General features: G+C 56.2%; 1 protein-coding gene across 4 annotated transcripts in view; it reads left to right on the top strand.

The window, feature by feature from the left end:
• The window catches only part of CADM3 (cell adhesion molecule 3), a 138,701-nt gene that overhangs the window by 85,418 nt on the left and 37,667 nt on the right, over window positions 1–15,616 (top strand). For all 4 annotated transcript variants that reach the window (XM_043534912.1, XM_037882730.2, XM_043534911.1 and 1 more), the window contains 4 exons: window positions 7,710–7,850; window positions 8,451–8,603; window positions 9,211–9,348; window positions 10,515–10,685. In XM_043534912.1, the coding sequence (XP_043390847.1) occupies window positions 7,710–7,850; window positions 8,451–8,603; window positions 9,211–9,348; window positions 10,515–10,685 (603 nt within the window). The remainder of the gene's footprint in view (window positions 1–7,709; window positions 7,851–8,450; window positions 8,604–9,210; window positions 9,349–10,514; window positions 10,686–15,616) is intronic.

The following is a 15,616-nucleotide window of genomic DNA, read 5'->3' as shown; positions in this document are numbered from 1 at the left end:
GCTTCAATTTTTTTCTTGGCCTGCCTACTTATACTTTTCCACTTGACTTGCCAGAGTTTATTTTCATTTCTGTTTTCCTCTCTAGGATTTGACTTCCAGTTTTTAAATGATGCCTTTTTGCCTCTAACTGCCTCTTTTACTCCTCCGTTTAGCCACAGTGGAATTTTTTGTGTCCCCTTTATTTTTAAATCTTATTTGGTTAGAGCCTCTACGATGATATTTTTAACAAGTTTCCATGAAGCTCCCAGGCATTTCACTCTTAGAATCATAGACTATCAGGGTTGGAAGGGAGCTCAGGAGGTCATCTAGTCCAAGCCCCTGCTCAAAGCAGGGCCAATCCCCAATTAAATCATCCCAGCCAGGGCTTTGTTAAGCCTGACCTTAAAAACCTCAAAGGAAGGAGATTCCACCTCCTTCCTAGGTAACGCATTCCAGTGCTTCACCACCCCCCTAGTAAAAAAGATTTTCCTAATATCCAACCTAAACCTCCCCCACTGCAACTTGAGACCATTACTCCTCGTTCTGTCATCTGCTACCACTGAGAACAGTCTAGATCCATTGTGACGCAGCAGGGAACGGGGAGTGTTGACCTGGGAATGTGGCAGGGGAGTTTCACTGGGGATGGGAGACCTGAGAGCCTATAACCTGAGCCAGGAGGGGGAGATAACACCTCTGCCCGGGAACCTGGACGAAGGCTGCAGGAGAGAGCCTGCTGGGGGAGATTTGGTTTCAGTTTGGTGCTGGGTGGTGGAACGCAGGGAACCCCAGGGCTGGGGTCTAAGCTCCCTGCCCCCCCCGAAGGCCTTGACTGAGGGGTCCTGGTGGTACCCACAAGCTCTGTTTTAGACTGTGTTTCTATTGTCCAATAAACCTTCCATTTTACTGGCTGGCTGAGAGTCACAGTGAATCCGAGGAAGAGGCCCTGGACTCCCCCACACTCTGTGACATCCATCCTCTTTGGAACCCCGTTTCAGGCAGTTGAAAGCAGCTCTTAAATCCCCCCTCATTCTTCTCTTCTGCAGACTAAACAATCCCAGTTCTCTCAGTCTCTCTGCATAAGTCATGTGTTCCAGCCCCCTAATCATTTTTGTTGTCCTCTGCTGGACTCTTTCCAATTTTTCCACATCCTTCTTGTAGTGTGGGGCCCAAAACTGGACACAGTACTCCAGATGAGGCCTCACCAATGTCGAATAGAGGGGAATGCTCACGTCCCTTGATCTGCTGGCAGTGCTCCTACTGATACAGTTCAAAATGTCATTAGCCTTCTTGGCAACATTAGCCTTCTTGTCTTGTGACTGTTCCTTTTAATTTTTGCTTAACTAGCTTCTTCATGATTGCATATTTCCGCTTTTTGAAGTTAAATGCTACTGTGATGGGGTTTTTTTTTTGGTATTTCCCCCCCACCCCCAATGTTGGTAAGTTTAATTGCATTATCGTTGTTTTTACCAAGCGGTTCAGCTATATTCACCCCTTGGACCACATCTTGTGTTCCACTTAGGACTAAATCAAGAATTGCCTCACCCCTTGTAGGTTCCAGGACTAGCTGCTCCAAGAAGCAGTCATTAATAGCATCTAGAAATTTTATCTTTGCATCCCATCCTGAGGTGACATGGACCCAATCAATATAGGGAGAGTTGAAATCCCCGACTCTTATGGAGTTTTCTGTTTTTGTAGCCTCTCTCTCCTGAGCATTTCTTATCCCTTTGGGATTTGTTGTCATGATGATGATGGAGGATGTGCTTGGAGGTGTCCGTAACAGCATGGCACCCACCTCTTGCAAGCACCCTCTTCTGGTTGGCTGCGTCTGCAGTCTTTAAACCAGTCCTGGCCTTCGTATCGGGCCGTACTCTCAGGGCTTCCTCCCGGAGGCAATGGTTTCACCCTTTTAGTCTGTTTTGGCCCCAGCACTCCAGCTGGCCTTCCTGACAGCTCAGTCCCCTTCTGTGGATTTACTGCTGTCCAGTTGTAGGCCCTTCTCCAGTGGCCTATTGGGGGCGGGATCCAGGCCTGCCCACTACTCCAGGTCTCAGCCCAGGGACCCTAAGAATAGCAGCCACACGCTAGCCTGTCCCTTTAGCAAAGCTGCCTTCAGTTCCCTGGGCCACTTCCCTGTGGCCTCAGCCTTCACCGATACCTTACCCTTGGCTCAGGGCTCTACTAAACTCAGGCCCAGCAGCCCGCCAACAGCTCTTCCTCACTCCCCTGGTCCCTACTAGCACTGAGCTGTCCAGTGTGTTGCAGTGCCCTTGGTCAGTCAGGAGCATCATCTGAACTCCTCTAGCTCCAGCAAGGAACTGCTGGTCTCTGACTCCGCAGCTCCCTTTTTATAGGGCCCTGATTTGCTGCTTCCCCTGCAGTCACTCTAGCCCACGTGGAGAACCTCTCCATTGCTCCTTTCCTGGGATGAGTGTGGCAGGACCCTGAGGCCTCCAGTAGGGGGTCTCTGGGCCAAGTTCACCCCATCACAGTGTCCGTGGACAACTTAGTTTTGTGCATACTGTCATAGTACCTCAGGGCTGGGATCTCTTTAATTAACTAATTTCTCAAACATGTTATTAAGATTTGCATCCCATGTCCACTGAACATCTCTGCACAGGCTCTCAGGTTGCTGGCTCGGGCAGCTAGGTTTGGCACACATTTCCTTATATAGTTTACTCTTCCAAGGAAGATCTGACCCCTTCCTTGTCTTCTGGGGCACATATATTAGTGATGGGCTCCACCTTGCTGTGATCTACCTGTACCCTTTGCTGTGTGAAATTCTTTCCCTGGTGTGTTATTGCCATTATAATGAAGTTACATTTTGGTTTGTGTAGCTTTAGCCCAGCAGCTCTGGGTCTTCCCAAAGCCACCTGGATCCTCTGGTCATTCTCTTAGCCCTGGTCTACACTGGGGGTGGGGGGGATCGACCTAAGATATGCAACTTCAGCTACGCAGATACGTAGCTGAATTTGGCATATCTTAGGTCAACTTACCTGGCCATGAGGATGGCAGCAAGTCAACTGCTGCCGCTGCTCCCCCATCGACTCCACTTCCACCTCTCACGAGCTGGAGTCAACGCAGAGCGCATTCGGGGATCGATAATCAATCCCAGATGGCGGATCGGTGGGTAGTGATCAATCTAAGTAGTGAAGACCTGCCCTTACACTGTTTTTCCCAGATGTGTGACCTTAGTACCCTCTAGAAAATCAAAAGTGTGTTGTATTTTCTGGTGCAGCATCTTAGGTATCAAACATCTTTTGGGTCTATTCATAAGTAAAGGACTCAGTCTTTTTGTCTATAATGATCAACAGATGCATTTACGTCATCGGTTCTTCTATGCGCTCTGTGATTCCCAGAGCAGTGAGTCTACCTAGCTCCTTTTTTAGCTTCTGCCATTAGGTGAGGGGGACTTTCCTCATGGTGTGAATTGTGGGGTGGTTGGGCTCCTTCCCCTCTATCCTGTACTCTACTGAGAGCTTCCTTATTCCCTGGAAGATGTCCTCAAACCCTTCCTCTTCACCAGCTGTAAAACACACCCCTAGCCTGGGCTTTCCACATGGCTCTTCTTGTCCCCTGGCCACACATATCACCCCCAGCCTGCCCTGCCCAATCAGCCCCATCCCCTCACCAGGGTCATCCCAGAGGCCAGCTGGGTCAAGCCATTTCAAGACACTCCCCAGCTTGCACATGCACTGATACACACCCATGCACTGACACCAGCTCTTGCCCCCTCTTTGACCTGAGCAGCTAGTCAAAGTTTGGGGCTGTGGGGATGGTGGGAGTAGAAATTGGTAATAGCCATTTCTGTGATGCCATTTTGTTTATTTCAAAGAATGTAAAAAATCCTGTAGACTGAACACAAAGAATTTAAAAGCAGGGAGGAGCTTAAAGCCTCTTTAGCCAACAGACCCCAAAGTTCTCCCTCCAGGGTCACACTGGGTATGTTTACACCACAGTGAGACACCCTCGGCTGGCCCCTGCTAGCTGACTGGGGCTTGTGAGGCTCAGGCTAAGGGCTTGTTTAACTGTGGCCTGGGGGAGCTGACTTGGGCTGCAGCCTGAGCTTTGGGCCCCTCCCACCTTGCAGGGTCTTAGCGCCCGGGCTCCAGCCAGAGCCTGGAAATCTACACCGCAGTTAAACAGCCCCTTAGCCCAAGCACCATGAGCCCCAGTCAGCTGGCACAGGCCAGCCGCAGGTTTTAATTGCAGTGTAGAGATACCCACTGTTCACTGGCTACTGCTTGGCTTTCTTGCTTTATGCCTCTGCCTCTCTGTCCTGTATCTGTCTATTCTCAGTTTCTGTGGGTTCTGCTGTTACACACACACCACAAACTGCAAAACACTGATACATGCATAAACCCATACTTACAGACATACACACATTACATGTCCACACATGCATACACCCCCCCTTATACTCACACATGTTAAATGTTTCCACATAGACTAGGGGTGGGCAAACTACAGCCCCCAGGCTGCATCCAGCCCATTAGACCTTTTCATCCAGCCCTCAAGCTCCAGTTGGGGAGCAGGGTCAGGGGTTTGCCTCACTCCACGCATGCCGTGGCTCTTGGAAGCAGCAGCAGCATGTCCCCCCTCTGACTCTTACACGTAGGGGCAGTGTGACAGGGTTGGGACTCACCACCACAGCACCTCCTGTTGGTCACTGTGGGAATTAGCTCAGTCCATGTGGAGCACCCTCCGCTGGTGGTGTCCCATCTGTCTTTTGCCCTCTGTTGGCATCTGGACCCACGTTGCTCCCTTCTCGCAGCATCCTCTTCAGAACACTGCCCTCCAGCAGTGCCCCCTGGTCCACACTCACCCCTTCCAGGGGGCAGTTAACAGCAGTCTTTCCGCTTTGCCCCAACCACAGTGGCCAACCACACCCCCAAAGTCTAAGCCCCTTTGTCAGGGATCAGGTGCAGTCTGCTATGGCCACTTCTAATAGCCAGGTGTAAGTGCAAGGAGGGGACCCAGGCCCACTCTCTACTCTGGGTCCCAACTCAGGGACCCTTTCGTGGCAGCCTTCCTGCCTGCCCTCCATCTCTCCTTTTGGGCTATTTCCCCTTCAGCCCCTTTGCACCAGCTAGGCCCTTTCCTCAGGGCCTGCAGCCTGGCAGGTACCAGGCTGGAGTTTCCTTCTACTCCTCTGGCCTGCCCAGTACTGCACTGTCCCTGGTGCTAGTCTCCTCACACAGGAGACAGACCTTCACCCTCTGAAGGCCTGGGAGAAACTACCTGCTTCTTGCCTGGGCAGCCTTTATATAGGGCCTAGCCTGGCCCTGATTGGCTGCCTCTTGCTCAGCCCTGATTGGCTCCCCGCAGGTCCTCTCTGATTGGCTGCCTGTCTGCGCAGCCGCTCTGGCCTGCTGTAGCCCAATCTGGCCTGGGGGTGGGGCACCGCCCCACCACAGGCAGCCAGGGGGCTCTACACACTGACCCTGCCCCAAGCACCAGTTCTGTAACTCCCATTGGTCAGAGCACTCACCCCCCTGCACCCCAACCCCCTGTCCCAGCCTGCATCCCTCTCCCACACCCTGAACCCCTCGTTTCTGGCCCTACCCTGGAACCCACACCCCCAGCCCAGAGCCCGTACCCCCTCCCACACCCCAACCCCCTGCCTCAGCCTGGAGCCCCCTTCAATACTCTGAACCCCTCTGCTCAACCCCAAGCCCTCAGACTCCTCCTGCATCCCAAACCCCTCATCCCTGGCCCCACCCCAGAGCCTGCACATCCAGCCAGAGTCCTCACCCCCTCCTGCATCCCAACTATGTGAGCATTCATGGCCCGCCATATAATTTCCATACTCAGATGTGGCCCTCAGACCAAAAAGTTTGCCTACTCCTGACATTGACGACCCCCCACCCCCACCCCAACAGCCCCATGTGAAAGGAGGGGACAGCTAGCACTCCCTGTGAGTCTCGCAGCCCGCACTCAGGGCAGCAGGGCACTTTGTGACAGTGGCAGGGGGCGTGCCCGGCCCCCTGCCCAGCATGGATTACATCTGAGGGACTGGTCCAGCCTCTCCTGCTGCACGTGCTGCTTGGGGACCCACTGCGCGGTCAGCACTATCACTAGCCTGGAGTCTGCCCCAGCCTGTTGCTGAGCTGGCTGCTGGCTCCGCTCCCTGCAGCAGCCTCCAGAATCACTGGGCATGCTGGAGCCAGCTGGGCTCTGGTCCGGGGCAGGCAGGGGAGCCAGGAGACCCAGGCACCCTGAGAGGGCAGGGGATCCAGAGGCCTGGAGCAGGAAATTCCTCCCTAGATATTCAGCCCAACACCTGTGTCGTGCCTCCCACCTGGGACTGAAGGGGAGAGAGAACACGGGAGGGGGAGCCTCTGGGATCCCACATTCCCTTCCTTTCCCTTTGCTTTGGCTGATATGCCCTTCCTCACCCCACAGAAGGGGCCATCCACCCTGATGCTCCAGCATAGCCAGAACTCACCAAGGACTCAGCCTCCCCAACCCTCATGGGCTGAGCCAGCCCTCCCCCACTCTGTGAGCCGCCCCTCCCCTTCTTCCTCCCTGAGCCATGTCCACCTCTCAAACTGATTATTATTTATCATTGTTCTGTTCATTGCATCCACCTGTCCCTCTTGGAGTGGGGAACAAGTCCTGCTGGTCCAGCCTCTGCCCGATGGGCAGGGGATTCGCACTGCGCCAGCCTGTTCCTGATGGGCAGGGGATTCGCACTGCTCCAGGCTGTCCCCAGTGGGTGGGGGATTCCCACTGCACCAGCCTGTTCCTGATGCGCGGGGGATTCACACTGTGCCAGGCTGTCCCTGATGGGCAGGGGATTCGCAGTGCATCAGGCTGTCCCTGATGGGTGGGGGATTCCCATTGCACCAGACTGTCCCTGGTGCATGGGGGATTTGCACTGCTCCAGCGTGTCCCCAGTGAGCGGGGAATTCACACTGCTCCAGGCTGTCTCCGGTGGGCAAGGTATTTTCACTGCACCAGGCTGTCCCTGATGGACAGGGGATTCACACTGCACCAGGCTGTCCCTGGTGGGCTTGTGGGTTGCAGTCCCAACTGCCCTTGCCGGTTCTCACATACATGGTGGGTGCAGGGCGCTCAGGCGCAGATCCTAGTCAGGGTGCAGCATAGGCAGAAGGCCACACCTGTCCCTATGGAAAGGGCAGTGCCAGGTGCTGCCTGGAATCAGGATCTGCTACATGTGGGTGATGCCAGAGAGTCCAGGATGGAGGGGACCTCAGGCCCAGGGTGAATGACCGGCCTAGTGCTGACTCTGCACCCAGCCCACATGGCCTGTGTGCTGTCCTGCTGTGGGCATGGGCCCTGGCAGAGCACCCAGCAGCTGCTATCTCTAGGGATGGGGAGGGGTGAGTTGGGCACAACAGGAGAAAGGCCTCTTTGTACAGCCAGTGGGAGTGGAGCCACCTACAGCCAGGGCTGTGTGCTGGGGCTACTGGCCAGGGGCTTTCGGCTCTGGCCTGGCAAAGGAGCAGAGGCGGGACGAGAACTCGGGGCCATGACCCCAGGGAGTGGGGCGGCTGGAATGTGCCTCTCAAGGCCCAGGCACGGACATGCAGCAGGGGTCAGCCAGCAGCAGGGGTTACACTCCCATCTGGCCAAAGATGATCTTTCACCTTCATCCCAGTGCACACAGGGAGGAGCCTGGGCTGCTGGGAGACGGATGGTGCCCAGCACAGGGTGAGCCTAGGAGCACGGGGGTCAGCCCAAGCTGATGTCTGCCTGTTTGCCCCCAGAGAGCCAGCCTACGACATCTGATGAGACAGTGGTGGCAGGTGGCACCGTGGTGCTGAAGTGCAAAGTGGAGGATCCCGACGACTCCTCACTGCAGTGGTCCAACCCAGCCCAGCAGACGCTCTACTTTGGGGAGAAACGAGGTATTGCCAGCAGCCCTGGCTGGGCCTGGAAGGGCCCTGCTCGCCTCTCCCTGGGCCTCAGGTTAGACTGGCTGTGAGGGGAACAGGCTCCAGAGAGCGCTCCTCAGCCTTTCCCCCTGCATGAGGGGTGGGGTGAGAGGGAATGGTGCCCCAAGGGAGGTGGGGAGCAGCGTCCCAGGGCAGCGGAAAGGGGAAGCAGTACTCCAGGGAACAGGATGGGGCAGAGGGGAAACAGTGACCCTGGCCGGGGCGGGGGGGGGGGCGAGGTGCAGCAGTACCCTGCGTGGATGAGGGGAAGCAGTGCCCCGCGGGGATGGGATGAAGGGAAACAGTGCCCCACAGTGGGAGTGGAAGCAATGCCCCACAGGGCGAAGGGGAAGAAATGCCTCACAGGGGGAGGGAAAGCAGTGCCCTGTGGGAACGGGGCGAAGGGAAGCAGTGCCCCATGGGGACGGGGAGAGGGGAAGCACTGCACCATGAAGGGAGGGGAACCAGTGCTCAGTGCAGGAGGATGTGCTGCTGGGTTGAAGCGTGACCTGGCGGCTCCTGCTGGCTCTCGGTCCTGGCCAGCATAGCTAATCCCTCTTGCTCTGGCCCCAGCGCTCCGGGATAACAGGATCCAGCTGGTGAAGTCCACACCCAACGAGCTGGCCATCAGCATCAGCAACGTGGTGCTGGCGGATGAGGGCGAGTACACCTGCTCCATCTTCACCATGCCTGTGCGGACGGCCAAGGCCCTCGTCACCGTGCTGGGTGAGGGCTTGCGACTCCCTTCCCCTGGGGAACCCGCTCAGCACCCTGGGCAATGGAGCCTGCTTGTGCATAGGGCCCAGTGAGTGTGACCCTGGCCTGGCAGCAGCCTGCACGATCCCCTCCCCCAACCTGCCAGCTCCTGGTGCTGGGCCCCTGCTGTTGCTGAGGGGTGGGTGCCCCAGCCCTCAGAGGCCTGGCCACAGCCCCTGGGGACTCTCCTGGGTTCCCCTCCAAGCTGCAGGGCCTGGATTCTCCTCACAGCCCCAACCTGAGCACAGCCAGCCACTCCCACTCTGCAGCCAGTGGCAGAGCCTCCAGCCAGGGCTCCGTGTCTGGGCATATCCCTGTGTCTGCATGTGCCCATGTGCCCGTGTGTCTGCGTGTGCCCGTGTGTCTGCGCGTGCTAGTGTGTCTGCCCCTTCCCATTTGTGTGTGCCCCAGTGTCTGTGTATGCGTGTGTCTCTGTATCTGTGTGTCTTCCTGTGTGTTTGCGCCTGCCCTGTTCTCTGCGCCCGCCCTTGTCCTGCCCGTGCTCGGGAGGAATCAGGAGGGGAGTTCAGGGGTGCGGAGGGACAAGACGTTCTCTGTTCCTTGCCCTCTCCCCCAGGAATCCCCCAGAACCCTCAAATCTTTGGCTATGAGCTGCCCATCCGAGAGACGGAGATGGCCCAGCTGACGTGCCGATCCTCTGGCAGCAAGCCAGCTGCCCAGCTCCACTGGAAGAAAGGCAACAAGGAGCTGCAAGGTAGGTGCTGGCTGCAGGGCACCAGGGCATACTGGGAGCCCAGCTCTGGTGAAGCAGCGTAAGGCCTGAACCTTGCAGCTTGGCCCGCAATAGAAGGGGAGAATGTGCCCTTGCTCAGTAAAAAGCTGAGGCTGCCCTAGCCCAGAGCCTCAGGCTGGGCACTGCTGTCCCTGGGGCCTAATCGGCCACTGCAGGCGGATGGCACCTTAGTGAAGATCTTTCACTGGTGCTGAGCCTGCAGAGAGGGAGCTGGCCCCGCGGGCCTGGGGTGGGCAAAGGGTAAAGCACCACCCAGCTCTGAGACAGACAGAAAACAAAGTAAAATTCACAGTCCCTTTGCAGCATGGCCATGGGCAGCAGCGGGCGGCAGAGTGTCCTGCAGCACTGGGCTGCATCGTGAGTCTGCTAAGAAGGGGGAGCAGGGAGGTGGCACAGAGCCTAGTTAGGTAATAATGAGGGCTGGGGAAGAGTGAGGAACCCTAGAGGGACCTGCCCCCATGAGCCAGCAAGGACTCGTTGCCCAAGGCAATGTGTTGTGCCCTGGGGGGAATGACCTGACCTGGGCCGTAAGCCAGGGGACAGCACTCAGTACATTGGAGATGTGGGAGCAGCTCTCTGGTGCCCTGGCCATTGCTCAGACCCCACATGGGGGGACTATTGGGGCCCTCCAGGGAGAGCAGGGCCGGTACAGTGGGGCTGTTTGAATCTGAGGACACAAGGGTGGGAGGCAACACAACGAGCTGCCCTGAGACGCCAGGTCAAGCTCCAGACATGCCTTCTCATACCATGACCAAGGGGATGCTCAGTGGTACTGCAAAGGAATACTGGTAAACGCTGTGCCCAGCACACTTTGCCTGTGGCACTCTTTGCCCCAAAGAGGCCCTGGGGGCCCAGAGCCAGGATTCCAGACCAGGCAGACAGGCCAGGATAGCTGGTGGAAGGGCTGTGCACCCTCCTGCAGGGCACCAGCCGACCACTAGCCAAGGGGAGCTGGGGAGCCAGGTTCTCCCATCACTAGCAGCTCCTGTCCCTTGCTCTGAAGCAACGGGTGCTGGCTAGCATGGCAGGCGGGAGAGGTGCAGATGGGCCCCGTGGGTAAGATGGAGTCACTCCCATGCCCTGTGCAGGCCCCACGCTGATAGCACCTGTTCCTTTGCCCCCCAAAGGTGGGGCCCTCGAGGTGATGGAAGATTCCAACGGGAAAACCTTCACTGTCACCAGCCGCGTTGAGTTCACCGTCACCAAAGAAGACAACGACGTGGATGTGACCTGCACAGTGGATCATGAGTCCCTGCAGAACTCGGAGAGATCCGCAAGCCAGAAACTGCAGGTCTACTGTACGTACAGAACAGCAACGGTGGGGGAGTGGGAGGCATCTGGGGAGTGTGCTTGGAGTGTCGTGGGAGCATGACGAGGTGCAGATGAGACTGAAAGGAGGCATGAGCCAGTGACTAGCCCTCCGCAGGCACCCCGTGCCTCACACGAACACCCCGCCTATAGCTACATGTCACCCGCACCCGCTCACAGCCCACCCCAACCCCCCACAGCCCACAAACCCCACACACAACAGACACACAGCCCACGGCCTACTACACCCCGCATAGCCCACTGCTTACCACCTCAAACACAGCCTGACATTCCCGACACATGGCCCACGGCTTACCACCTCCAACACAGCCCTCTGCCTACTACCTCCCCACGCACACAGCCCATGGCCTACCAGCCTCCATACACAGCCCACCACTAATCACCCCTATGTCAACAGCGCCAGAACCAGGGGTCAGTGGGGCATGGCCCCCCCACTATGGCCCCCCCATGGGTGTAGTTTGGCCGGGCAGGGAGCAGTGTTACCTCCCCCAAATGCAAGGCTTGCACAGGTGCTATGCTTCACAGCAAGGGAGTTGATCACCGTTATCAGTTCCCCTGCCTCAAACTACAGCCTTTACTGGTGCCGCTCCACACCTGCCCGAAGCTTGCAGTTTGGGGGGCAATGCCGCCCCCTCACCACCGAACAACACCCATGTTAAAAAGTGGGGTCTGGCAGTGGTGGTCCCCCCACTTCTACAATGATTCTGATGCCCTTATCCTATGTGCAAACACATCCCACCGCTACCAACCCTGACACATACACAGCCCACTGCTAACCACCGCCACATACACACAGCCCACCATCACCAACCGCAGTGCACACACAGCCCACTGCTAACCACCGTGACGCATGCACAGCCCACTGCTAACCACCCTGACGCACACACCGCCAATCACTACCGACCGCGATGCGCACACAGTCCACTGCTAACCACCCTGACAAACGCAGAGCCCACTACTAACCACTCCATACACACACAGCCCACTGATAACCAGCCTGACGCACATATCCCACGATTAACAAACCCAGTACACACACATCTCACCGTTAACCACCCCATGCACACACAGCCCACCGCTAACCACCCCTATGTGCACACATTCCTCTACTACTGACCCCGACGCACACACAGATCACTGCTAATCACACACACACAGGCCACCACTAACCATTTTTTGTGCACACACAGCCCAGAGCTTCACCCCCCGTACTCACACAGAGCTCACCGCTAACCACTCCCCCGACACACACAGCCCACTGCTAACCATCCTGCTGCACACACAGCACACCACTACCAACCACGATGCACACACGGCCCACTGCTAACCACTCCATACACATACAACCCATTGCTAACCACACTGTCGCGTACACAGCCCAGAGCTACCCCCACACACACAGCCCAGTGCTAGCCACGCCATACACACACATCCCACTGCTACCACCCTGACGCACACACAGCTCACTGCTAACCCCCCTACCATGCACACACAGCCTATCCATCCCCTACGCACACACAGCCCACCGCTATCCATCCCCTACGCACACACAGCCCACTGCTAACCCCCACTACATAGGCACAGCTCACCGCTAACCACACCCATGCACACACAGCCTGCTGCTAACCATCGCCTACACACACACAGCCCACTGATAACCCCACTATGTAGACCAGGGGTGGGCAAACTTTTTGGCCCGAGGGCCACATCGGGGAATAGAAATTGTATGGCGGGCCATGAATGCTCACAAAATTGGGGTTGGGATGTGGGCTCTGGGGTGGGGCTGAGGATGAGGAATTTGGGGTGTAGGAGGGTGCTCTGGGCTGGGATCAAGGGGTTTGGAGAGCGGGAGGGGGATCAGGGCTGGGGCAGGGGTGTGGGAAGGGGTCCAGGTTCCCAGTGGGGGTGTGGGCTCTGGAGTGGGGCTGAGGATTAGAGGTTTGGGGTGCAGGAGGGTGCTCCAGGCTGGGATCGAGGGGTTTGGAGAGCAGGAGGGGGATCAGGGCTGGGGCAGGGGGTTGGGGCGTGGGGAGATACTCAGGGGTGCAGGCTCCGAGCGGCGCTTACCTCAAGTGGCTCCCGGAACTAGTGTCATGGCCATTCTCCATCTCCTATGCGGAGACATAGCCAGGTGGCTCTGCACGCTGCGCCATCCGCAAGCACTGCCCCTGCAGCTCCCATTGGAGCCCCGGAGGGGGCCATTGGAGCACGTAGGAGCCGGAACAGGGCCATGCCACAGCTTCCCAGAGCTTCCCAGAGCTTTCCAACCCTGCACCCCGGCTGGAGTGGGGCTGAGCCCCATAGTGCAGCCTCCTGACCCAGTGCCCCAGCCAGAGTGGGGCCGAGCCGGGTGGTGTGGCTCGCAGGCCGGCTTGAAACGGCTCGCAGGCTGGATCCAGCCCGCGGGCCGTAGTTTGCCCACCCTTGATGTAGACACAGCTTACCGCTAACCCCCCCGCACAGTCCACCACTAACCACTTCATACGTACACACAGCCCACCACTAACCACCCTCTTAGACACACACAGTCCACCACTCACTGTCCCCTATGTGCACACATCCCACCCCTAACCACATAGCCCACCACTAACCATCCCCTGCACGCACATACAGCCCACCACTAAACACCCCTTCACACACATGCATCCCACTGCTCACCACCCCATCCATACACATAGCCCACTACTAACCTCCCCCTGCGCACACACAAATCCCATCACTAACCACCCTGCGCACACATAGCCCACCACCAGCCACGCCTTACACTCACACAGTCCACAGCTAACCCTTCCAGGCAAACACTGAGCCCACCGCTAGCCACCCTCTACATGCACACACAGCCCACTGCTAACCATCCCCATGCACAAAGCACTTACTGCTAACCAATACTACGTACACACAGCCCATCGCTAACCTCCCTCCCCACGTACATGCGACCACTAACTGTTCCCCATGTACAAACACAGCCCACCGCTACTCCCCCACCACTACTCCAGACACACACACATTCCACTGCTAACCACCCCTACACAGACATACAGCCCACTGCTAATCCCCCCAATCCACACACAGCTCACCACTAACCACTTCCTAAGCACACACAGCCCAATGCTAACCACCCTCAACACACACACTGCCCACCACTAACCAACTTGATGCACACACACCCCCACACTAATTACTCCCACTCACACAAAGCCCACCACTAAGAACCCCCTACACGCGCACACAGCCTACCGCTAACCCCCCGAAACACACACAGCCCTCTCCTAATCACTAATACGCAAACAGCCCACCACTAACCATCCCTACGTACACACAGCCCACTGATGAGCACTAATACTCACAATTACAGCTACCACTATCCTCCCATGCACAAACACACAGCCCACCATTAACCACCAACATGCACACACATCCCATCACTAACCACCGCTGCATACACACAGCTCACCACTAACCAATCCCTATGCACACACAGCCCCAGCTTAACCCCTCTACACAGCCGCAGCCCACAGCTTAACCCCCCTACCTAGACACAGCCCATCAATAACACCCCCAGGCACACACAGCCTACAGCTAACCACTCAATGCATGTACACATCCTACTACTAACCACCCTGACGCACACACAGCTCTCCACTCACCACCCCAACACTGTGATGTTCCCCTCTTGTGTTATCTGGACCGGTGATCTGCTAGGCCACTCCAATCCTTGACTCTGGGAGCCAGCCTTACCCCGCTCTGCTGTGAGAACCCCCACTCCTGGGCTGTTCACGCACAGACTACTTACAAGCAAATGACACTAGCCAATATCTCCAGTCCCAGACACAACCCTAGGAACCTCCATCTTGCAGTGTCCAGTTATGCCCGCTGGACACTGCAATCTTATATGAGTTCGTCAATTTAACGAAGAAATTGATATGTACCAGGCTTGTTATCCCAAGGGGAGCCTCTGACACACTTCAAACCAAACACACTGCCTCAAGTAGAATAAACAATGAAATTTATTAACTATAAAGACAGATTTTAAGTGATTACAAGTCAAAGCATAACAAGTCAGATTTGGTCAAATGAAATAAAAGCAAAACGCATTCTAAGCTGATCTTAACACTTTCAATGTCCTTACAAACTTAGATGTTCTCACCACAGGCTGGCTGGTTGTTCTTCAGCCAGGCTCTCCCCTTTGATCAGCACTTCAGTCGCTTGGTGTGGTGTCTGTAGATGTAGGTGGAAGAGAGAGAGTGAGCATGGCAAACGTCTCTCCCTTTTATCATGTTCTTTCTTCCCTCTTGGTTTTGCCCCCGCCCCCACCTTCAGAGTCAGGTGAGCATTACCTCATCGCAGTTCCAAATTGACCAAAAGAAGGGCAGTGACTCCCTGGAGGGTCTAACAGATTCTTTTGTTGCTGCTGAGGCCAGCGTCCATTGTTCCTGTGAGGCTGGGCTGGGTTTGTCCCATACCTCCTCTCATGATGTGTGAACTGCCTCTCTGTTCTTGGAGAGTTTTTGCATGGGCTTGCTTTAAGCCATGAGGATACATTTTCAGCCTCATAACTATATACATGAAATTTATAACCTATAACCTTACTATAACATTACTGTAACAATTACTATAACATCACTATAACAACCATGCTCAGTGCATCATGAGCCTTCCGAAGACACCCAACATGATAAACTTTGCATTGGATACCACACAGTCATTTTATAAATATGAACATGGGGGTGTCGGGTGTTCCCCCGAGGTACAGAGCGTCACAGACACACACACACATCTCACTGCTAATCACTGCTATGCACACACATCCCACTGTTACTGTCCCCAATGCACACACAGCTCACTGCTAACCCTCCCCACCATACGCACACACAGCCCACTGCTAACCAGCCCCTATGCA

The sequence above is a fragment of the Chelonia mydas genome, chromosome 24 (genome assembly GCF_015237465.2).
Source record: "Chelonia mydas isolate rCheMyd1 chromosome 24, rCheMyd1.pri.v2, whole genome shotgun sequence".
Classification (NCBI taxonomy): domain Eukaryota; kingdom Metazoa; phylum Chordata; order Testudines; family Cheloniidae; genus Chelonia; species Chelonia mydas.
This window is presented reverse-complemented; position numbering and strand designations above follow the sequence as displayed.